General features: G+C 54.9%; 1 protein-coding gene across 2 annotated transcripts; it reads right to left on the reverse strand.

Moving 5' to 3' along the window:
* Positions 1–1,265: 1,265 nt before the first annotated feature.
* NR4A1 (nuclear receptor subfamily 4 group A member 1) lies at positions 1,266–22,737 on the reverse strand. 2 transcript variants are annotated; one of them, XM_064284201.1, is made up of 9 exons: positions 21,778–22,737; positions 18,580–18,699; positions 16,995–17,099; positions 5,920–6,797; positions 4,970–5,099; positions 4,535–4,686; positions 3,977–4,179; positions 3,710–3,888; positions 1,266–2,097 (listed from the first exon to the last, which is right to left on the reverse strand). In XM_064284201.1, exons 4-9 carry the CDS (start codon positions 6,793–6,795, stop codon positions 1,841–1,843), a joined length of 1,797 nt encoding a protein of 598 aa, XP_064140271.1. In that variant the 5' UTR covers positions 6,796–6,797; positions 16,995–17,099; positions 18,580–18,699; positions 21,778–22,737; the 3' UTR covers positions 1,266–1,840. The 2 variants fall into 2 exon arrangements, with proteins under 2 accessions (XP_064140271.1, XP_003405502.2); XM_003405454.4 differs by lacking the exons at positions 16,995–17,099; positions 18,580–18,699; positions 21,778–22,737 and adding an exon at positions 10,061–10,238.
* Between the last annotated feature and the right edge of the window lie 300 nt (positions 22,738–23,037).

Below are 23,037 nucleotides of genomic sequence, written 5' to 3' on the forward strand. Positions count from 1 at the left end.
CATCCCTCACCAAATCTGTCTGAGGGCAGAGTCAAGAAATCTCCATTTTAAGCAACTGACGAGCTTGGATGTTGTAGAACCTATATGGGGGCATCTCATGGCATTGTGGTTAAGAGTTAAATGCTAACCAAAATGTTGGCAGTTCAAATCCACTGGGCACTCTTGGAAGCTCTATGAGGCAGTTCTACTCTGTCCTATAGGGTTGCTATGAGTCGGAATCGACCCGACAGCAACGGGTCAGGGCACAGGCAGGGATTGCAGAACAATCTTACCAAGAAGGCAAGGGCTACCATTCCTTGGGTCCTCCTGCTGGGTGGCAAGGGGTGGTAAGGAATGTTGATAAAGGAGATGGAAAAAAACCTTATACTGAGTAACAACAGCTACTACCATTCTGGCTTACTTATACCCAGCCCTGTGCTAAGCACCATACAAACACACTCCTCTAATCCTGACAGCTCTGGGAGGTCAGGTCTATCCCCTTTCCTGTTTTACAGATGTGAGGATGAGTCGTGAAATAATTTGCCCAGGTTAGAAACCAGTAAGTGACAACCCTGAGTCCTGAAGCCAGGTTTGTTTCAGAGCCGAAGCTCTCCATCCCTCGGTTAATCTGCCTCCACCACAGGCACCATGAATGAGCCAGCAATTTGATCAGATGCTTTCTGTGTGTTAGAAACTACTCTAAGTGCTTCACATTAACAACCCCATGAAGCAAATGTCACTATTATCCCCTTCACAAATAAATCCCTGAATGGTACACATGGCTAATGCTCTAGGCTGCTAACCAAAAGGTTGGAGGTTGGAGCCCACTCAGAAGTGCCTCAGAAAGGCCTGGTGACCTACTTCTGAAAAATCAGGCATTGAAAACCCTGTGAAGCACCAAACCTGTTGCCGTCAAGTTGATTCCGACTCTATCGACCCTACAGGGCAGAGCAGAACTGTCCCACAGGGTTTCCAAGGAGTGGCTGGTGGATTTGAACTGCCAACCTTTTGGTTAACAGCCAGGCTCTTAACTACTATGCTACCAGGGCTCCCTATGAAGCATAGTTCTACTCTAACATAGACGGGGTCCCCGTGAGTTGGAACCAACTTGATGGCAACTGGTTACTGGTTTTTTTTACACATGAGTGACCTGTTAACCCAGGTTGGTACAATCCGAGGTTTATCCAGAGCCCCCCATGTCTCCCACTTATGTAACTATGGGTGGGTGTGGGGGGGTGGGTGTAAGGCGCAGAAGACAGGGTATCGGAGACAAGACAGAATCCCAGTTTCAGCTACATGTCTATTTTTTATTCAATATATTAAATATATTAATCAGAAAAGTCACATACTATAAATCCAGAAAAATACACAAATATAAATGTCAGAATCTGTCATTTGTCTTCCTCCAAGAGTAACAGTTTTTATGTACATGTGGAGGGTGGGTGGGAAGAGAGAGCAAGTAGAAGGATACTGGAAAAGACTGGCCCAGACTGGTGGGAGGCCCCATCCCTTCTTCGCAACCCCGCTCCCACCTCAACCTCTTCCTTCCTGTATTTACAGCAGCATTTGGCTTATTTACAGCATGGTGGTGTGTGTTAAAAATGGTTTATCTTACAAAAACATAAAGGCCAGGGGTGGGCCGGGGGTAAGAAAAATAGTGGGGGTCACTCCCATGAATGCAACCCCGACCCCCAGGGCTTGAGCTCCCCGCCGACCTCCTAGAGCAAGACAGGAAGTCAGTCAGTCTGCAGCTCCCCAGTGGGGAGGGCGGCGCTCTGGGGTTCGTGGGCCATGGGCTAAAGGCACGTGGGGTGGTGTACGAGCGCACACACGCATGTGCACACGTGTTCCCAGGCTAGAGTCAGAAGGGCAGCGTGTCCATAAAGATCTTGTCAACGATGGGCGGAGGGGGCACCAAGTCCTCCAGCTTGAGGTAGAAGATGCGCTGCAGGCCCTGGGTGCACAGGGTTCGCAGCTCAGGTAGCTTGCCCAGCAGGCGGGACAGGCAGCTGGCCGGCTGGGGCTCACCCGCCACAGCTGAGACATGTTCCTTCAGGCAGCTGGCGATGCGGTTCTGCAGTTCCTCCACCCGCCGCGGCTCCTGCAGCCCGTGCCGGTCTGTGAAAAGGGTGTGGGATTAGCCACTCATCCACAGACCAGATACCCAGAAGACCCAGCCTTCCCTGGTCTCTAAAACTGCCACTGACTGCCCCTCACATTCCTCTGGCACTTTGCAAAAGCTTGCGCACACACAAGCCCATTTTTGAGTCCCATCAAAGCCTACAAGGGCAGTAACACTCGGTATCCTTACATTCCAAGTGAGAAACTGAGGCCCAGACAGGTTACATGGTTTGCCCAAGGTCACAGAAAAGAAATAGAACTCTAACCCAGGTTTTCTAGCTAGGCCAGTGGGGTCCCTCCCAACCCCAGACTGTCCTGGAAACTCCTAGCATCCAGCAGCAGTGCTTTAGTGGCCACTCCCAGGGAGAGCTAGCCCTAGAACCCACCAGTCCCTCTTCAGCCCAGGGTGCCTCTTATTTTGCTTTATATACTAGAGTTCCACGTGAAAGTTCAGGGAAAAAAAGTGGTGGTGGACTCTGGTGCTTTAAAACATAAAAAGATGAGAGGGCAGAGGGGGTCTGAAGCTGGCCGAATGAACACGAAAAGAGAGGGTGGAGAGAAGGAGTGTGCCGTCTCATTGCGGGGGCGGGGGGAACCATCTAAGAGTACATAGCAAGGTGTATATAATTGTCGTATAAGAGACTGACTTGATTTGTAAACTTCCACTCAAAGCACGATAAAATATAAAAAAAAGAAAAACATAAAAAGATATCTGAAAACCCCTACGCTTGACACCAAAGAATCCACTCTCTTTCGACTTTAGAGTTCATACATAAATGTATAATAGCAATTATGTAAAGTACAAAAGCAGGCACAGCTAATTCAAGCTGGTAGAAGTCAGGATAGGGGTTACCCCCGGGGGAGATGGTGAAAGGATGATGCACAGGAGGGGTCCTGGCCCACATTCTGCTTCTTGATCTAGGTGCTGGTTATGTAAGTGTGTTTAGTTTGCAAAAATGTATCATTTGTGCACTTTTCTATATCCGTGTTATACTTCAGTAAACATTTTTAAAACAAACCAAAACCCTAGGCCACATACACGACACCACACACTCTGGACCTTGGGTGCCACCACCATTACCACTGGCTGACGTTGAGTCAACTCCGACTCGTGGCGACCATGTGTGTGTCAGAGTAGAACTGTGCTCCACGGGGTTTTCAAAGGCTGATGTTTTGGACGTAGACAGCCAAGCCTCTCTTCCAAGAAGGCTCTGGGTGGACCTGAACTGCCGATCTTTCAGCCAGCAGCTGTGGGTGTTAACTGTTTGCACCATCCAGGGACACCAAGATCTTGGGTAGTTTGGGGTAATTCAAAGACTTGACTGGGCTTTGGAGTCAGATGCAGCTGAGCCTGGCCCCAGCTCTGCTATCTACCAGATGTGCTGCTCTGAGCAAGGACTCTGACAAGGACTCCTGTCAGCCAACTGCACAAGCAGGTATGAGCAGGGGGCAGTGTAGGGCCTAGGAAGTGCTAGATACCAGCCCACCCAGGGCCATGCTTTTAGGCCCTCTCCACTCCCCTGGATAGCACCCTTCTGAGGACCAATTGGCTGCTCCACTCCCGCCCCTCCCTGAGCCCCAAGGACCCAGCCTGGTGCTGGTCACTCACCGGTGATAAGGACAAGAGCAGACAGGCAGGCAAAGGCAGGGACGTCGACAACCAAGCTGTGCAGGGACCGTGAGAAGGCCAGGATGCTGTCAATCCAGTCGCCGAAACCGCGGGCACACTGCAGCCGATGCAGCACCAGGCCTGAGCAGAAGATGAGCTTCCCCTCGGCAGGCTTGGACCTGGTAGGTGACAGACACCGACAGCAGTCAGGACAGCTCAAGGGCACGGCAGTGGGGGAAGGGGCCAGGCGGGCAGCTGGCAGCTCACCGGTAGGCCAGGCGGAGGATGAAGAGCTCCAGAAAGGCCGACTCCAGCAGCAGGTCCTGGTCGCCTGGTGACAGCTCAGTAAAGCCGGGGATCTTCTCGGCCCACTTGCGGATAACCTCCAGGGAACCCGAGAGCAGGTCGTAGAACTGCTGCACATCCCCGGCATCTTCCTTCCCAAAGCGGGGCAGCATCAGCTCCTGGAACTACGAGGGCAGTCCAGTGGGGTCAGCACCCCACCAAGGCCCCACACAGGGCCACCACGGACAGCCCTGTCGTGCACTCAGATGTCCCATCACGGCAGACAGGGTAGAACGGAAATTCAGCCCATGCTCTTGCTCGCCAATTCTCACATATTATCCCAGGGCTGCGTGCGCCTTCTAGAAGGAGCACATTTTTCTAATTGGCCCCCTGAGGGATACAGTTTTCCATCTGGTCAGCCCAGAGGGGCTCCTCTTTTTTCAATGTTTCGAGCTGGGGCGGGGGCACCCTTTCTAACGCGCACACAGGTACTGAATGTGGTAGCAGAGCAGGAGCAGGGTGGGGTGGGCAAAGCCTCACCTTGGAGTAGTCTAGTTTGGTAGTGCTGGGCCCCGAGTCCAGGTGTGCCCGGACCAGGGAAGTGAGGAGGTTGGCAGGGGAGGCATCTGGGGGCTGCTTGGGTTTTGAGGGGAGCCGGCCCCGCCGTCCCTTCAGACTGTCTGTCCGGACAACTGCAGAGAAATGGGCAAGGGTGAGGAAGGGAGAAATCGACCCCATGTACCCTTAGCCAAAGTTGTGTACACCAGCACTGGGACCTACAAAGACCTTCTCCCCATCCCTCACAAGCCAGGCTGGTGGAAGTGGCCTCCCATTCTCAGACCCAAGATATTGGAGGTAAGGGCAGAAATCAGGTGCAGACATGCCCTCCCCTCTGGACAGCCTGTCTAGGGGACTTGCCCAGTCCCACCCGCGCAGGCCGGGTCTGTCCCGCTGGCCCCACCCACAGCCACCCACCTTCCTTCACCATGCCCACAGCCAGGCACTTCTGGAAGCGGCAGAACTGGCAGCGGTTTCGCCGCCTCTTGTCCACAGGGCAGTCCTTGTTGGCCAGGCAGATGTACTTGGCGTTTTTCTGTACTGTGCGCTGGGGGAGGGGGGAGCAACACGGAACAGGCTGTCAGAAAGTGGGGTGGGGTGGGGGAAAGGCTAGGGGAGGGGACCGTCCAGATCCTGCTGCCATCGCAGACAAAAGCGCTCTCTGTTCGCAGCTATTTTTCTAACATTTGGGTGGCAGGGGAGGGAGAGATGGAAGGGGGGAGGAAGAGGAAAGTCTTGGGGGTGCTGTGGGAGGTTTCTGCCCCAGGGGGTGGACCCCAGGACATAAGGTTAAGGGCCAGGGGCCTCCCAGCAGTCCTGACACCTGTACTTTGTATTATGCCTGTGTCCACCTGCCCCTTTCCTGGGGCAGATAAGAGAGGGCAGAGGAGGGGCTGGGGGTGGGGACGGGAAGCTAAGCAGGCACCCAGAGCTGGGACAAATACACAGCCTGTTCCCAAGTCCACCCCCAGCCCTCAAGCACCAAGCCCTCTTTCCAGATCCTTTCATCTCATGCCAGGAACACGAGTGCATGGGTCCCCCTTCCACTAGGACCTTGGGCTGGGGGAGGGTGGGCGGAGGTAAGCCAAAGGCTGGCCATTCGAACCTCCCCTTCTGGTACCCCACGGCCTGCACCCTCTGCCCATGTGCCACTCCATCTCCATCTCTCTGCAGGCCTACTGGCCCCACGTCCTATTCCCCTGCCATCTATGGGTCCCTGCGGGGGAGTCCATCTGGTAGTCTCCCCTCCTGCTGCAGGGCAGGACTATTTGGGAGGAAAACCCAAGGCAGGCTGCCACACGCCCCACTGGGCAGAGCCTTGCCTGTCCCCACTTCCTACAAAGAGCCCACCTAGAAGAGTGTTGTACCTTGAAGAAGCCCTTGCAGCCCTCACAGGTGCGGACGCCGTAATGCTGACATGAAGCGTTGTCCCCACACACGGCACAGCGGCCCTCGCTTCCACTGGGAGCCCCACTCCGGGCCTTGGCCGAAGTTACAGGCACATCCAGTATTCCCGAGCCATCAAGGTGTGGGGAGGTGGGTGCCAAGCCTGGGAAAGCTGCTGGCATGGAATAGCTCTCACCCTCCCTCAGCTGGTGGGTGGCCTGTGAGGGGAAGAGCTTCAGGGGGCTTTGGGCAAGGCTGGGGCTGGGGCCAGTGTGGGTGCTGAAGGAGAAGAAGGCTGGGGGCTGAGGGGGCCCAGAGGCCTTGGGCAGCTGCTCTGTCCATGCCCGCAGGCCTTCGTAAGTCTGGCTGGTTGAGAAGTGACCAAATGAGCCATCCCAAGGAGAGAGCTGGGGTGGCTGGAAGCTGGGCGTGGATGGTGATGGGACTGAGCAGGGGCTGCCGTAATAGTCAGAGCCGCTGGAGGACAGGGTCTCATCTAGTGGGCCGCTCAGGGTGCCTGGGTAGCAGCCATACACCTGGAAGTCCTCAAACTTGAAGGCAGTAGAGGCGGGGGAAGTGGCTGAGGAAGAGGACGTGGAGGAGGCTGAGGAGGAGGCGGAGGAGCACGGCTGCACTGTTCCTGGCAGCTGGTAGAGGAAGGTGTCGAACTCTCCTGTGTAGCCGTCCATGAAGGTGCTGAAGCTGGGCAGGGCAGTGGGGGCAGCGGGGGCCGCCTCAGGGCTGGCCAGGTCCATGGTGGACTTGCTGAGCTCAGGGGTCAGGGGGTCGCTTGCCAGGTGGTCATGGGCTCCTGCGCTCGGTGCTGTTGTCCCATACTGGGCTTGGATACAGGGCATCTCTAAAGTGAGAAAACAGCCAAGGAAGGGGAGGGGAAGAGTTAATGCGAGAGCACCATGCCTCATTTCAAAGTACAGGCCCCAGAGGCAGCCAAGTGGTGGGAATCCCAGGCAGGAAATAGGACACTGAGATCTTAGGGCCATGACCAAATACAGAACCCAGGACCCTGGCCCTGGCCTGAGGCACCATCTCAACTTACATGCCACAAAGTCCCTGGGCAGTGGCCCAGGGAGAGTGGGCTCAGTCAGAAGGCCAGCCACACCCCAGTCAGCCTAGGAACCCTCAGGAGGGCATCTGGCCAGCATTTCGTTGCCAGAACAGGAGGAAGCAGTGTTCCTCTAGCCCCCTGCCCTGCCCCCACTGGGACGGGGCTGGGAGAAGGGTAAGCGGGGGAGACCACCAGGCAAAGCCTTACAGCCCAATCCCCAGGAGCAGATGTGATGTTTCTCCAACCAGGCCCTTCCTGGGACTATCCCCAGGCACAGCCTGGTTGCTATCCAGTCAATTCCGACTCATAGTGACCCTAAAGGACAGAGTAGAACTGGCTCATAGAGTTTCCAAGGAGCGCCCGGTACATTCGAACTGCCGACCTTTTGGTTAGCAGACATAGTTCTTAACTACTACTCCACAAGGGTTTCTAGGCCTGGCTGAGGCTTCTGCAAAACACCTTCCCTCTTCCCCCAACAGTACCAGGGAAGAAGGGCATCTTGGAGTGGGAAGAGGGGCTAGGAGTGAAAGCCCAGAGTCTGCCCCTGCCTCAGAAAGCAACCTAAGGAGCAATGCAGCCACCCTTGAGCCTAATCCCATCCCCACCCCCACCCTACAGACGGAGCAAAAGCTGCCAATCCCACGCGCGTACCTCAGTCCTGCCATCTGGGGCTGTGCACCCACTCTTTGCTGCTGCCTGGGATGCTCCCAGAAGCAAAGAAGAAGGGAGTCCAGGCCTCCCCACCGAGTTCCCAGCTCTCTAGGGGATCTGGGAACGTGGCTCCAGACCTTTAAAGGCCTTATGTTGGAGGGAGAGGAAGGGGGAGAGAATAGCCCCCTGGTCTTCCAGGGGAATGGACAGTCCCTAAGAGGAATTTCCCTCCGACCCGGTAAGTACTTCTCCCTTTCCTGTTCTTTTTATAAGAGTATGCTAAAGAAATAAAAAGATAAAATGACTCTGTTCTGAGAGCTCTCATGCCTAAAATCCTTAATTTCTTTCCAACATGTATTATTCCCCTTATACATCCAAATTTCTGAGCTCAAGTACAGATTCATCCTTGCTAACAGAAATAAGGACCTCTTCTTCTGAATTATTGCCTTTCATAAAATAGTTACCAGACTTTGAAGTTCTCACATCTACCATTAAAAAAAAAAAACCATTAACAAGGGGGGAAAAAAAGAAAGTAAAAAAAACGAGTGAGAGAGAGAGAACACTCAAGAGTCCAGCAGAGGGCTTAAGGTGCTTATGCAGGAAGGAGAGGAGCCTGCCCCTGCCTGGGTGCCTGTATTAAAGTAGTCTCTGTACCCTGGAGAATCTAGGGGCTCCAGCAAAGGGGCCTGCTCACCCTCAACCGCAACGAGTCTGGAGGAAGAGAGGCAGCATCATTGATGGAATTCTTAAATTCAGAGACTGATCAAAATAATGCAGAGGAGGCTCCAGGACAGTCCCTCTTCCCCCCTCCCTGCATAGGGTCTGCATAAATATGGCCTCACCATTGGGGGGTGGGGTGGGAAGGGCTGGGTAAGAACTCAAGCTGGAACACAAGATCATGAATGAAGGGATACAGTGGATGGGGGCAAAGGCTGTCACCACCCCCTGGCCAAGAGCCCAGGGAGTCCTCTGGTCCTAACCCTTATCCCATCTCCATGGGCCCTGCGTGGGGCGGCTCCACCCCTAGCCTGACACCACCACTAACCTAAGCAATAGAGCCCCTCGGAGCTCTGGCCCCACCCACCTGGAGGTGCCCCTCCACAGGCCAGCAACCCTGGACAGCTGCTTGAGATAAGGGTAGCCACGTCTCCCAGCACTAGGACAGCCTGGGCAAGGATGGGTTGGGGTGGAGGAGGAGAACGGCAGCCACGCAGGGCTGGGCGTTCCAGCCTTATTCAAATCCTGTTTCTCCACTTGGACGTCCCACATCCGGATCAACCCCCACCAACCTATTCCACCCCCACCCCCCACCTCAGCTTCCAGACTGTGCAGGTACTTAACATCACAGGACCTACATCCGCCCCCACAGGGGAGCAGTCCCAGAGAGAGGAGGAAGAGGCGGGGTTGAAGGAGGGAGTGGGGAGAATCCGGCTTCAGGCAGGTCCTGGCAACAACGCGGTTTGCACCTGTTATACTGAACAAGCCTGAGGCTGCACCCTACCTGTGAGATCCAACAGACACTATGGGGGAAGGGGGCACAGAGGTGATCAGCATGTGGGGCTGGAGTGGTGGGAATGTGACAATCCTTCAGGTAGCTCCACATCAGAGGTTCCGACATTAGCAACTCCTTCCAGGATTCCCAAGCACAAAGGTTTCCAGATCTCTCTCTATGCGCGCGCACACACACACAGACACGGGATCCAAGCCACAGCTAAAACAACACTCCTAGTGCTTCCAGAGTGACCCTGTCCCTGCCCCTAGGAAGACTCACTTACTCCAACACACACTAAGTACCCCCTCCACAGTTCAGCCACCAACGCTAACCATTCCATTCGGTGATCCAGAGTCTCCTGATATACCCCCAACAGAAAGAATCTTCGAGGAGGGGATCCCTGCAAACGAAGCCACACTGCCTAAAGTAGTAAGAAAGCAATTAATAGATGAGAGTTCCCAGGCTGGGAGAAAGTAGACCCTTTTTGGAAATCTGAGCCTGACCGGAGTCCGATGGATCCCAGCACCAGAGAAAATCATCAGCACCCAAGTTCAGAAAACCGTGTGCCGACTTGGGCACCCTGGGAGATTGAACTAAATCCAGCTGCCTGCTTGACAAGACCCTGCTGCCGGCGCCAACCCCAAACCCCTGAGGCTTCCACCTTGCACAGACACTCCCCTACCCTCCGGCGCCCAGCGGACTCCAGTCCGATCTGGGTCCTCATTCCTCTCCAACTGCTACCTCCCAAGCCCAAAAGGGCACTGTACACCCGCCCTCCTGCATGCCGACCCTATCACATCCTTTCTTCCCGCGCGTATACTCCATCTTCTTCATGCAACACCCCTAAAAACTAACATGCAGCAACGCCACATAGCGACCCACTCAGATGCACGCCTCCCCGCGGGGCACCTACCCTGCCGGCTCCTGCTCCCTCTGCCCGAGACCAGCGCCCCGAGTCGCAGTCCGGTCCTGCGTGCGCTCCCGCAGGCTCTTCACACTCCCCCAAGTTTCGCAGCCTCCGCCACTGGGGCTCCCCGCTGGAGCCAGACCCTCCTCTTAAGCGCTCCGTGACGCACTGGGAGGGGCGGGGGCGCCACTGACGCACGCGGCCCGGCGAGCTTTGGCCATACAAGGGCGCGGGGGGCGGCGCGGTTCCGGCGGGAGGCGGACAGAGGGAGGCGCGGGGCCGGGGAGCCCGAGGGGGCGGGGCGAGGGGGGCCTGGAATGTCTGCGCGCGTGACGCACGCGGGGTTCCATTGACGCAGGGAGCGCGGAGTGTTTGATCTATAAATAGTCCCCTCGCGCCCGCTGCGCCGACTAAAAATAGCAGCTCCCTAGCTCTCCAGGCTCCCCCTACCCGACTCAGAACCGGGTCCGGGAGCCTCCAGGTCCGAAATAACCGGCCGGGAGGGCCAGGGCTGGAGAAGAGAGCTGCGGCTGCGGGGCTTCCCCGGACGAGGATCTCCTCGCCCTCCGGCTGCTCCCGGGTACCTCGGCCGCGCCCAGCCCCCTGGCTCCCTCCGTGCCCGGCTCCGCCTTTGCCCCCTCCCAAGCGCTTCCTGGAGGCCTACGGTATCGCCCTCTGCCGCTGCTGGGCGGCTCGGGCAGGCCCAGGGCTGGGGAGGGCAAATCAGAGACACACCCTGGTGAGCCTGTGCCCCCACCTCCGTCCGAGGTGCAGCCTGTGCACTTGTCCTGTCTTCCCCTGCAATGGCTCAGGCGAGGTTGCCAGTTACGGCCCTGCTTACTCCCTCCCCTCAATTCCCCACGCAGTCATAGGCAGAAGTGCCTTCCCCAGGGCAGGGGTGTGCCAGGCCCAAGCCTGGTCGGTGGGCTCTGCTCCACACGCTGAAATTGAGTTCTCAAAACTCTTCCCCCAGCTGCTTACAGAGTGAGTGCACCCTACTTGGGAAATTACTGAATTTCAGAACCGGGTGGAGCCTGAGAAATCTTTTCAAAGTTACGCCAACTGTTCCCCATTTTATAAATAAACGGGCTCAGAGAAATACCGGCACTTGCTCAAGGTCACACAGCAAGGCGGTGGCACCCTGGGGTGGAAACTAGGCCCACTGACTGCTTCTCTAGGGCATCTTTTCACTCCCTCTTACCACTATGCACTCCCACCCCACCCTAGCACCTGTGGAGGGAGCAGTTCTGACCAGGTATAACCTGCCTTGTAGAGCAGGGCTGTATCAGGGCACAAACCAGGCTGCAGCCACCTGGAGCCTTCCCTGGTTCATACGTCACCCCTCCACCCTATCCCATACCAAGCCTGGGGTGCCCTCTCCAGCTAGGTAAGAGAGGAAGGATGAAGGGCTAATGTTTACAAGAAGGGAGCCACCCACCCCACTGGGGTCGCCACCAGTCCCCTTTCTCCCCTGTAAGTCAGCATCAATAGGAGTTTCTGCTTTCACTGAGCTTGCACCCACCCACCCCACTCACTTTATATGGCCTCCCTATAACACTTCCCTCTGCCCTCCAGACACTTCCTGCTCCTCACTTCCACTCTCACCTCCGGTCACAGGTTTCCCACACCCATGTCCCCAGCACCCACTTCTGCCCACTCAAAGGTCCTGCAAGCGCCTCAGGCTTCATCTGTTCCAGACAAAATCTGTCACCTCCCACACCCTGCCCACTACCCCATCTCTCCTGATGCTCCACATGCAACTTTTTACTTTGTCCCTAAAATTTTGTTTTGAACTACCTCTTGGGTTCCTCCATTCCTATGGCTAGTAACAGAGCACACTTCCACAGACCAACTGGATGAGCCCAACGACCCCTTCTTCTTGCCTACATCTATTAAAAAAAAAACCACTCCTTAACCAGTCTGTCTCCTCTTTCTAAATCCACCCTGTCCACTACGGATGGAGAAGTCTTCATTTAGTATCAATCACATTAAGTGACCTGGTTAGAACCTGCCATAGCTCCCTGATCTCAGCATAAAACTTCAATGTCTTCAGAGAGCTCTGAGTTTTTTCCCAAACCATCTTCCATGGACCCTTCAAGGCCTCCGGGGTGAAGGTGATAGATGGGCAGGGCAGTATGAATGAGACCCACCCAGGGCCCAAGTTTCATTTTTCATTGGGCTTTTGCATAAAATTTTGCATTAAAAAAAGGGAGGTTTTAAAAACCACAAATAAAATTCGAGTCCTCCCATTTGCAGATTAGAACCCATGGGTTCAGAAAGGAGCGATGCCTTGCTCAGGAGCACACAGTAAGTCAGTGCTAGGTGACACTGGCTCTGGCTGTGGCACGAGCTGGCTTGCCTAGGCCCCACCCTACCCTGGGATGCCTCCCTCCACCCCAGCAGAGCCTTCCTTAAATTTTAATATGTCCATAAAAAAATATTAGGCAGATCAATGTTCTTCCCTCTGTCCAATATCACCAGCAAAAACGGATGTATTACCTGCTACTTGGCCTGTCCCTGCTCATGCCTGGCCTTAGCTCTTTGCAAGTTCTGCCCATCTTGAGCCCTAGCATCCCCCTTTCCTCCCTATCACCTTCCACTTGTAAAAAATAGCACAAGCCATCTTGTTGGGTAAGCCCACCCCTGAGCTCTAGGGAACTCAAGCATGGTAAGGAGCTGTCCAGGCCTCTGGCCTAAATCTCAGCCTCCAGATCTATGCCTGCAGCCCACATCCCACCTCCCCAGGCTGCAGTCTCCCTGACCTCAAAGAGGAGAGGAAGACAATTGTAGCTGCCACCTCCCTTGGCCTTTAGGGGATGCTGGGAGGGGAGCTAGATACACCACACTCTGGAAATAAGTAAGTAAGGCACAAGAAGAAAAAGGCAGAGTCCCTTGGTGGGAATACAGCTAGGTCTCCCATTCAGACACAGGTGTGCAGTATCTAGCCCAAGACAGGGAAGAGAGGCTAAAGGAGCTGGGGGATCCAAGAGCTGTTCCCTGTTGGTCAGAGGCCTTCCTGGGGTGGGGGCAGGGGGGCTCTGAGTAGGGTGGAGTCCAACTAAGGTGTAAGTTCAGGGAAAAGCATAATTGACAGGCTTTGGGAGGCTGAGAGTATAAGCGGGCCCCAGGTTGCACAGAGACCCTCAATGGACCCCCACAGTCCAGTCTTCAAGAGCAAGGTCAGAGTGAACAGCTCACAGGGGGTAGGAGAGGCAGGTAATGATGAGGCACGTAGTGAGGCAGATGTGTCCAAAATTAGAAACTAAGACAAGGAGGTAAGGCAGGGCTGTTATAACACAGGAAGGGCAGAGAGAGAAGATGCCATGTGGGAGGCCAGAGACAGCCCCACGCAGTCAGGGCCCAACATCGTGGCCTCAGCCTACCCACCTGCCCTCATCATCCGCTGTTCCCCACCACCCCCAGATAAGAATCTTGGGTTACACCTTCCCATTACCTGCTTTGCACAACTGTTTCACCTACTGGGCACATTGTTCCTCTTCCTCCCTTCCACTCTAATCCTGCTCATCCTCCAAGACTCCAGCTCAAACGCCACCTTCCTGGGCTAGGCCAATTCTTCATGAGCACCTTGTCACGTAGGAGGAACTACCTTCTGTAGCACACCAACCAAGTGTCAGACCTTCTTCCACTTAACCCTCTCACCACCCCTTTCAGTTTTGGAATCCGGGTCCCCATGTGATAAATGAGGAAACGGAGGCTAAGGAGTAGTACTCAAACTCGGGCCCAGTAACTCGCAGTTTTGTGCTAGATCCACTGCTCCTGACACTGAACTCCAGAAGCTGTGGCTTTTGACCCCGTGGTCCTTGAGTTCTTATAAGTACACCACAAAACCAGGCGCACACACACGTGGCCTGTAAACTGAAAACAGCAGTGCCTGCAAGGGGTTCTTTGGTGAGGCTGGCAGCACTCTAGTTCCTGATCTGGATGTTGGACACTGGGTGTGTTCACTCTAGACAAGTCATTGAGTTGTACTATTAGGATTTTATATCTGTGATTTGTAAACTTTTCTGTATGTTATACTTCCCCCTACCCCCCAATAAAAAAGCTGTTGTTGTGGTGTGCTGTTGAGTCGATTCCAACTCATAACAACCCTGTAGGACACAGTAGAATTGTCCCATGGTTTCCTAGGCTGAAATCTTTATGGGAGCAGAAAAGCCAGGTCTTCTCTCCCATGGAGCAGCTGGTAGGTTCAAACTACCAACCTTTCAGTAAGCAGCTGAGCTCTTAGCCATTGTGCCACCAGGACTCCTATACTTAAAAAATAGCCATGCTTGATGTTAACGGTGGTGGAATAATTTGGAAAAGGACGGTGAGAATGATTGTACAACTTGAAGGATGTAACCGATGTCACTGAATTGTACACGTAGAAATCGGTGGAAGTTTTATTGTATATATTTACACCACAAATGTATTTATTCAAATGAATGCAGATACCACTGGAATTCACTCAGTACAAATTCATTCACAAGTGTGTTCCTGAAATCACAGTGACCATTTCTCAGTATGTATTTGCTCTATAGACAGACACTTAAAGTACAACTATAGTCAGGCAGGCCCCAATATCCAACATTAAAAAGGGGTCCTTGGACACTCAACGCAGTATGTTTCTTGAAGAGCTCGACAGGCCCTTACCCTTCTAGTCAAATCTTCTGGGGCAGCAGGCACTTATCATATGTTCAGATCCCTCCTCCCCCACCAGTGTGGGACCTCTATAAGGGCAAAGGCACTGTCTTCCTCACCTTGGTAGGGGGACCCTGCCTGCATCCTCAACAGTAAGGAGCCCAGAACAGGGACAAAATGGGCACCATGTCTACCACCATTCCCCAGCCAAAGAGGGTAGGCATGGGGTTGGGTAAACAGGGGATGGAGGAAGTGGAACTGCACGGCTCCTTTCCCACGCTGCCCCCCCAGCTTGGGCTCAACTGGGCCCGCCCCTACTATGCAGAGGGCAGGAACTTGTCCTACTTTCACCAAGACCACGCCCTTCCCGTGGGGTGGGCAGAGGGAGAGAGCTTTGCCTCCACTTGCTGAGAAGTGGCCCTGGGAGCTTCCCCTCCTCGGCCCCAGGGCCCACTGCCAGCCCTGACTGGGCCACTTCCTCTTCCTGCCCTGGCAGTGGGCAGGGGGATTTGTGCTATAGGCAAGGAAGCACTGCCTACTGCCCTGGGGGAGCTTCCCAAGGGTGGGTCGATGAACCAGGATGAAGGGTCAGGCCCAGGCCTCTGACTCTGATCTCTTGTCCCTTGCCCAAGCCCTGCCATGACCACAGATGTCACTACTCCTCCCAAACAATCTCCCAAGGACACAGCCAGGTCAGCTACTACCTCCTACCCCAACTCCAGCCCCTAGGAGGGGCAAAAGATGGAAGAGCTATCATAGGCATCATTGACCAGGAGTCAGCAGACCTGGTGTGTGACCCAGAGCCAGTCCTTTCCCTCTCTGAGACTGTTTTGTCATCTGCCCAACGCAGACATCCCAAGTTCCAGAGCTGCGAGAATTCAAGTTGCTAGCAGAAGGGAGAGGCTCAAGAGCAAAATGGAGCACTGTCAGGGGCTTGGACTCTAGGGACCTACAGCAGAATCCTGGGGCTGACAGGGGGTAGGGAAGGGAGACAGGGTCCTCAGCTCAACTGGGAGCCAGCAGCCCCCCTTCCCCAAGAACCAGAGATAAACAGTAGCTCCATCTCCACCTCTCCCCCTTCAGGGCTGAGCAAGAGGAAATGGGAGTGTGCCCAGAGATGTGGTTCCACCCAGCACCAGGAAAATTCCAGACTCTGTATACAGCAAGCGCTCAATTAATACTCCAGAGAAAACCGCTTAATTAAGGAAGTCAGGCCTCTCTCTACAGAGGCTACCTTCAGGCCATGATTCCTCTACTCTCCCCTACTCCACCCAAGCCAGAAGGAATGAACAGCATCTAAGAATCAGATCAGCTTCAGGAAGCACAGCCAGACAGAGCTGGAGAACAGAGACAAGACTGTGGAGTTCCTCAGGAACTCTCGTGCCTCCTCAAATCTCCCTGCAAGCCCCCTCATCACCTCAGCTCCTGGCCAGCTCCTCTCTCTTCCCCATTTGGAGGGTCTTCCAACACCCATCAAATCCCAGGCCCCTGCCCAAGGCCTCCACCCAGCCTCCGCAGGCAAAATTTCAAATTCCAAAATAAAAACCCTCTGATAACAAGCTCCAGCAGGAAAGACTGATGCACTTTCCTATTGTTAAATTATTTTTAGTCACGGGCTCTGGATTCATTTAGAGACTCACGTTCAGAAAGGGAAAAAAATTTTTTTTGAGAACTGAGGAGAGCACAAGAGCCTCCCACGTAAGGAGCTGCCGCTTATTCCATGTCGGGACAGAGGCCTTGGCCCCAGGCCCAGGGAGCATGTTTGTGGCAAGCTGGTTGGCAGACCTGCTCAACCTCGCTCCAGCCCTGCTTCTCAGGCACCAAAGGCAGCTGCGAAACTGGGCAAGGAGAGTGGGGAAGGGGCTGAGGGCTTGGCAGGGAGCAAAGCCACCTAGGTTCAGCCACCTAGTCCTGAACAGCTGGGTCGGGGGTGCTCCAGGACCTTGCTCAGGGAATGGTATCCTGAGGCATCCTGGTGGACACCAAATTCACTTTTCCGTCCCTCCTCTGCCTGAGCAGACCAGTGCCTCACTGGAAGAAGAGGATTGAGACCCTGCTGGAAGTCTCTGAGGAAGGGGATGGATGGAATCACCTATTTCCATGTCTCCCAGTCCTCACAGAATGTTCCAACTCCATCTTCCAACTGCAGTCGAATCTATTTACCCTCATTCCTGGCCACCCCTGCTCTTCCTCTCCCCTCCGCCCCCATCTCAAGGTCAAAGCATTTAACATGACAGTCACAAAGGAAAATATCCAAACAGCCCAGCTCTCGTGCCTCAGTTTCGCCATTCCCAAGACTCACCAGCTTCCTCTTCAGTCTGCTCTGACTCCCAGAGATCCTGGACAACCACACGAAGGGAGAGTCCCAGTGTTGGTTGGGGGCTCTTCTTGGCAGCTTCAGGGAGTCCTGTGGAGAGAGACGTGACTGCCCAGTCAGCCTGTCCTCCCTGGTGGAGGCTGTACACCAGCTGAGCTGTCTCCAAGCCAGCGTGTCCTCCTCTGTTTATATAGCAGAAACCAGAGCCGGCCTCTGGGGATAGGGAGCCGCCTCGGGGCCCTCTTGGCTGGGGCCTGACTTTGGCCCAGGTCAGCAAGAGCCCAAAATAGTCAGCTGACGGGAGCCCCTGCGTGAGCGTGACCCTGGGCCCACGCCCGGACCTGGCAGACAGGTGCCCACGTCACAAGACCAGTGGCTCAAACACTCATGGGGCCTGGCTGGCAGCCCCTCAGAGTGGCCTTGGCAGTGTGTCTGGCATGGGAGTTCCACCCAATCACCATCATCACCCAGACGACGGGGTAAACACAAGGACTTTTCCCACTCAGGGCTGCTATGTACCCAGAGGAAAGGCTGGGAGTTCTGGGTCTGGGCTAGGGGCAGAGGAGGGAGCCAGGTGGAGAAGAAGACACCTGGCCCACTGCTGTCATCCTAACTCACATGCTTCCCAAGTCCAGATCTCTGGCTGACCAGGAACAACTGCCTCTCCCACTTACAGCAGTTCCTCTCCCTTCCCCCCCAGTTTGCAGTTGGTGGCTCAGAGCCTGCTGCCAACCGGACACCAGGTGCGCGCCCAGGCCCCAGAATAGGAGGGCCTGGTTTCCAGGGTTTCCCCATCTTCCATCCAGGCGCAGATTGGACACCCCATCTTGCCTATCCCAGCCACCTCTCTAGGACCCTTTGCACCCTGAACACCTAGTCCACATGAGGCAACAGCATTGTAGGGGTGCTAGGGGAGACACTGAGTCAGCTCCTGCTTCATCCAGGCATCTCTTAAGGCCTGAGGGGGGTATGGTTCAGAGGTGTGGCTCTGTTCAGTGGAAGGAGGAAGGGACTCACAGGGCCTAATCCATAGTGGTTACCTCCCCAAACCATGGATTCCACAGGTCCTACAGGCCTACCATGGTGGGGGAATGGTCACCACCCTTTCTGGAAGCGGGGGTCCCTGCCTTCCCTTCATGCAATCCCTCTAGTGTAGTCTCTACACCCTGGCAACAGGCCAGCTCCCTCCCAGGTCTGCCGCATTACCCCCCAGGTCCAGCCCCAGCTCCCTGGCCCCACCCCATCAGCTTCCTGGAACCAGGCACATGCTGCCCTGGGAGTGGCTGTCACCCCCTCCTCAGGCCCACCAGTCTATGTCACCTGGCCCAGAGCTCTCCAGCCTATGCTGCTAAGAGCTCGGGCTTCCCCCTCCCCACCCCCGCATCACCCCATCACTGGAGAAATCAGATCTCCTGATGCTAAGTAGCACCTTGCCTGCCACCTCTGCAGGGCTTCCCCTTCACCCCCCAAACCACATCCACCTCGGGAAGCTCCACACCCACCCCGGCCCCCCAACCCACATGCTGGGGTGGGGGCCCAGAATGTAAAAGGACAACAACAGAGCACTTACCACTCTGGGTGGATGACAGGCTTTGGCCAATCCTCAAACCATCCCTTCCAGCTTCAGGCCTGGCACAGGGAACTGGTCACCAGGGAGGGGCAGGGGCTGGCCTCTGTCCATGGTGGAGGCCTGCGGAGGGAGTTAGCATGAGGAGAATCCAGGGGCATTCCCTGGAGACAGCCCAGTTATAGAATACAGCAGTGAAGATGGGGGCAGGACCCAGGCCACGTGAGGGGATAAGCTAGCCCAAGGACTTCCCCGGGCTGGGGACCCAAGCCCAATGCAAGCGGTTCTTGGGGCTGGGAGGTATGGCCAGGAGCCATAGAGTTCCTCAGCCTGTACCCCACTCCAGGATGGGAGGGCACCTAAACCCAGCTCTCAGCCCCAAATGTACACAAAAGGGCATCTTGTAGGCAGAGAAACAGAGCCAACGAATAGAACACCCTCTTTCCTTCAGGGGCTGCAGCTCAATCCCTGAAGCCTCATAGGCCCCCATGGGGCATGAGCTCCATGTCCCTGTCGCCAGGCAGCCCAGCCTTCTAGTCAGAGCCAATGGGGACCCTCGGGAATTCTGAGGGGACTCCGCTCCCCAAATGCGAAAGGTCCCACTTACAGCAAAGCATGTGAGCATGAATGCTGGATCCCAGATGGCCTGGGTTCAAATCCTGATTCCATCACTTGTAACTTCGGGCAAGTTACATAACCTCTCTGGCCTCAAGTTCCTCATCAGTGAAAATGACAATCACAGACTGTCATCAGGCTTAAAATCAGTTAACATATGTTAAGGACTTAGAACAGTGCCAGGTACACATACATGCTTTATAAATATTGTTATTGGTCCAGCTCATGGTGACCCCGTGCACAATGGGATTGGGCTTCTGTGAGCCAAAGGGTTTTCAATGGCTGATTTTCAGAAGTGGATTGCTAGGCCATTCTTCCTAATCTGTCCCAGTCTGCAAGCTCCTCTGAAATCTGCTCAGCATCACAGCAACACACAAATCTCTACCGACAGACAGGTGGTGAATCGAACCCAGGTCTCCCATATGGAACTACCACTGCCCTCGTTATAAATACTAGCTGTCGTTATTAAGAGAAATGAGGGCACGTAGAAAATGCAACCCCAGACCCTAGTTCCTATTCCAAGCCACTTCTGGGTACCTGGCCTCTTCTTCCAGAATCCCAGGCCCATATCTCCCCTTCCCTCTTCCCACCCCCATTCAGCCCTCTCCTCTCTCGCTGGGCCCTGGAGTGAACGCAGGACCAGCCAAGGGTTGGCCCTCAGTGGTTAGTGGGCTGCCCTTCAGGCCAAGATGAGGTCTGGAGAAAAGGAAGTAGATGTTTCCGTAACGGGAGAGAGAAGGAGTGAGGCAGAGAATGGACCCACAGTGGATGGGTGATGGGCTCCCTCACCCTCTCAGCCTCTTCCCCAAGGTCCACAGGAGGCTTCTCTGGCCAACTTTTCCCCTCACAGAGCTACCAGCCATCCCCACTCCCCTGTGGGTGTAATGTGGAACAGAAGTATAGAGTGAAGGCCACAGGAGAGAAGGAGGGGGGAGAGTGTCTGGGACATCTGGGAGGGCTTCCAACTTCAAACAAAAAGCAAAATCAGGCTTCAGGCCTGTCGCAGCCCACAGGCTACACCTGCTTCCAGAATGACACTATCGTTCTCCCATACCCCCCAAACGACTCTGTAGTTAGCCCTTAAGGGTCTCCTCACAGCTGGGGAAGAAGACAGCAGGGCAGGGAGGGCCAAATACCCTCGAACCCCAGTCAGGCCCAACCAGAGAATAACCCAGGTCTTCCCTGCCTGTGTCTGAGGACAGGGCCCAGAGTGTGGCACCCAATGTTCAGAAAGTGATTCATTACACCTTAGAACAGGTATCTGATACAATCTCATGTCCCAGATTAAAACTCCTTCCTCAACACTCATTCCAAAAGAATGAGCAAACCAAGACACCTGCAGCTCAGGAGGTCGTAGTGGGGAGAGGGACACAGAAAGAACCAAAGACATTTACAAACAGCCCTGTGCCGCCGAGGGTGGGCCAAGAGCTGAGTGAGCTCGGAGGAGAAAGTGATGCCCACAAAACGGGGAGGGAGCATCAGGCTGCCCCAGCTCTGGCTCCCCTCCCCTCCCCCCCGGCCACTCCCCCTCTCCCCCGCACCTGCACCTTACCTCCACTCACTGTGTTTCAGTCACGTGAGCTTTCTTCCCCACCTCAGGGCCTTTGTTCCCTCTGCCCAGAAAGTCACTGCCTGGATGCCTGCAAGGCTGGCTCCTCATCCATCAGGTTTCTATTCCCCTTGTCACCTCCTTAAAGAGCCCCCCCATACCCATCACACTATTCTGTTTTTAGAACATAAGTAAGGACCCTGCCTGACGCCACCACGGCCAGTCTTCAGTCTCTAAAACAGTGCTCAGCATTAAGTGTTCCGTAAGTATTGTGGAATGGGGAGGGGTACACCACCCTCCTGAGAGGAGAGTCAGCGAGCTGTCTGGAAGGAGATGGGGAGGACATTTGAGCTAAGGAGCCAGACAGCTCCCAAAACTGCCTCTTCCCCTTTGGGGCAGATCAGAGGATCTTTCCTACACTGAGTCACAGCCCAGACTCTAAAGGCCTCACAGCCCTGGATCCCAGCTCTACCTCCTGCATGAGCCCACAGAAGACCTTCTTCTCCTTCCTACCAAGTATTTGAGTCTTTTATCTAAACGCTCCTGTGCAACAGTATATGGTTGACAGACCTTCTGCAGCCCTGGTGGCCTCCTGGGCACAACCTCTGCCTATGTCCCCACCCTGAAATGGACATATACTAACAGTAATAACAGTCACTAATACTTGTCAAACACCATGCTCCATACATTGTGAAGCGCTTCACACGCATGTTCTCATTTCAGCCTCGCAGCACTATGAGGAAGGATGTATGCACATTTACCAACGAGGAAACAAAGGCACAGAAAGGTTACACAACTTGCCTGAGATCACACAGCTAGGAACTGGCAATGCTGGGATTAGAACCCAGGTAGCCTTACCAGGGAGCCCAGGGCGGGGTATCACCATGCCCCCTTGGACCTGTGCAGTGGGTAGAGGCCTCAGATTGCACAGAACAGTGTGACAGACCCCACCCACTGGGCAGCTGAGCCAGGCCTCTCACCAAGCCTGACTCCTGAGATGACTTTCTGAACTCCAGCCCAGGCCTGTAAACACTTACCATTAGTCACATTCATCTTGTCAGTTTTGGCCCATCCTTCTGCCCTATAGCCCACATTTGAAATCTTCATTTTATGGGTGGTGCAGCGGTTAAGTGTTGGGCTGCTAATCAAAAGGTCACCAGCTGTTCTGCGGGAGAAAAATGTGGCAGTCTGCTTCTTTAAAGATTTCAGCCTTGGAAACCCTATGGGACAGTTCGATTCTAACCTATAGAGTCACTATGAGTTGGAATCGAGTCAATGGCAATGGGTTTGGTTTTTTGGTACACTTGTCATTCCTCCCAGCTCTGGGTCAGAACAAAAAGTCAACTGGCTTCCCCTTTAAGTCTTCATCCCAGTGACTGATCTAAGTGTTCCCTTGGAATGTGTCTGGGACCATGCTTTGTGGCCACCACTTGAGCCCCTCTCCAGGGTGATATCTGTCCCCCAAACCATCAGCACCTTTTAAGTATAACAGTTGTGAATCTACCTGCCCCTGCCCATTCTTCATTTTCCCGACAGGCCCATAATACTAGCCCCAAAACGCAGACCAGCACTTCACTGTCAACAAGACATGCCACCTCTGCAGCATTTCTGTGTCCACCAGTCCACTTATCAAAAATGGGCGCATAAAAGGAGAATCTGTTGAAGTCAAGGAACGGAGCTCTCCCCTCAACACCCCCCGAGGAGATGCCGCTCTCCCCAAGTATGAGGTCGCTGTTGGGAAAGAGGGTGCTGCGGCAGAAAAATACGCTGTCATGGTAGATGTGGCTCCTGAGTCCCAACCCTAGCCCCGCTCCTGACCCCATAAGACCCTCTCTGGGCTCGATTTCCAGGCTCAGACACACTCAGGGGCTGCGCAGGGCAATTCCGGGCCCTCCCGCCCCGACCTCCTGGCAGCCGAGCTCCGGAGCTCCTGGAACTCGTTCCCCGCAGCCGGCGGGGATATGGAAGGAATTTCTCGGGCCTGGCCACCTCCAGCGCCCCTCGCGGGCCAAACCCCACCCTTGGCCGGCTGGGAGAGAAAGGGTTGGCCGTCGCACTTGGGGGCTGACTCTGAGCCAGCAGGTTCCGCTGGGAATCCAGTCCCCCCCCCCCCCCACTCTCCAGTTTCCAAGCAAGACTCCCAGCGTGGCCCTGAGCCCATTGCAGTGCATCCGTAGACCCCGTTCCTCCCCGGGCCTCCCCCGGGGACCACCTTGCTCCTCCCCAGGCTGCCCCCTCACCTGGCAGGGAGTGCTTGCCTCGCCTCTCCACCCTAGCTTTCCGGGGTCGCGCATCAG

This window comes from Loxodonta africana, chromosome 4 (genome assembly GCF_030014295.1).
Source record: "Loxodonta africana isolate mLoxAfr1 chromosome 4, mLoxAfr1.hap2, whole genome shotgun sequence".
In the NCBI taxonomy this organism is placed as follows: domain Eukaryota; kingdom Metazoa; phylum Chordata; class Mammalia; order Proboscidea; family Elephantidae; genus Loxodonta; species Loxodonta africana.

What these genes read in the sequence shown, in the direction of transcription:
- NR4A1 (XM_064284201.1), bottom strand. Translation starts at nt 6,795, where the DNA reads ATGCCCTGTATCCAAGCCCAGTATGGGACAACAGCACCGAGCGCAGGA. An exon ending in GCTGCAAGGGCTTCTTCAAG is followed by an intron (nt 5,100 to 5,919) that starts GTACAACACTCT and finishes CCCCTCCCCCAG; the next exon opens with CGCACAGTACAGAAAAACGC. An exon ending in TGTGGGCATGGTGAAGGAAG is followed by an intron (nt 4,687 to 4,969) that starts GTGGGTGGCTGT and finishes ATTTCTCTGCAG; the next exon opens with TTGTCCGGACAGACAGTCTG.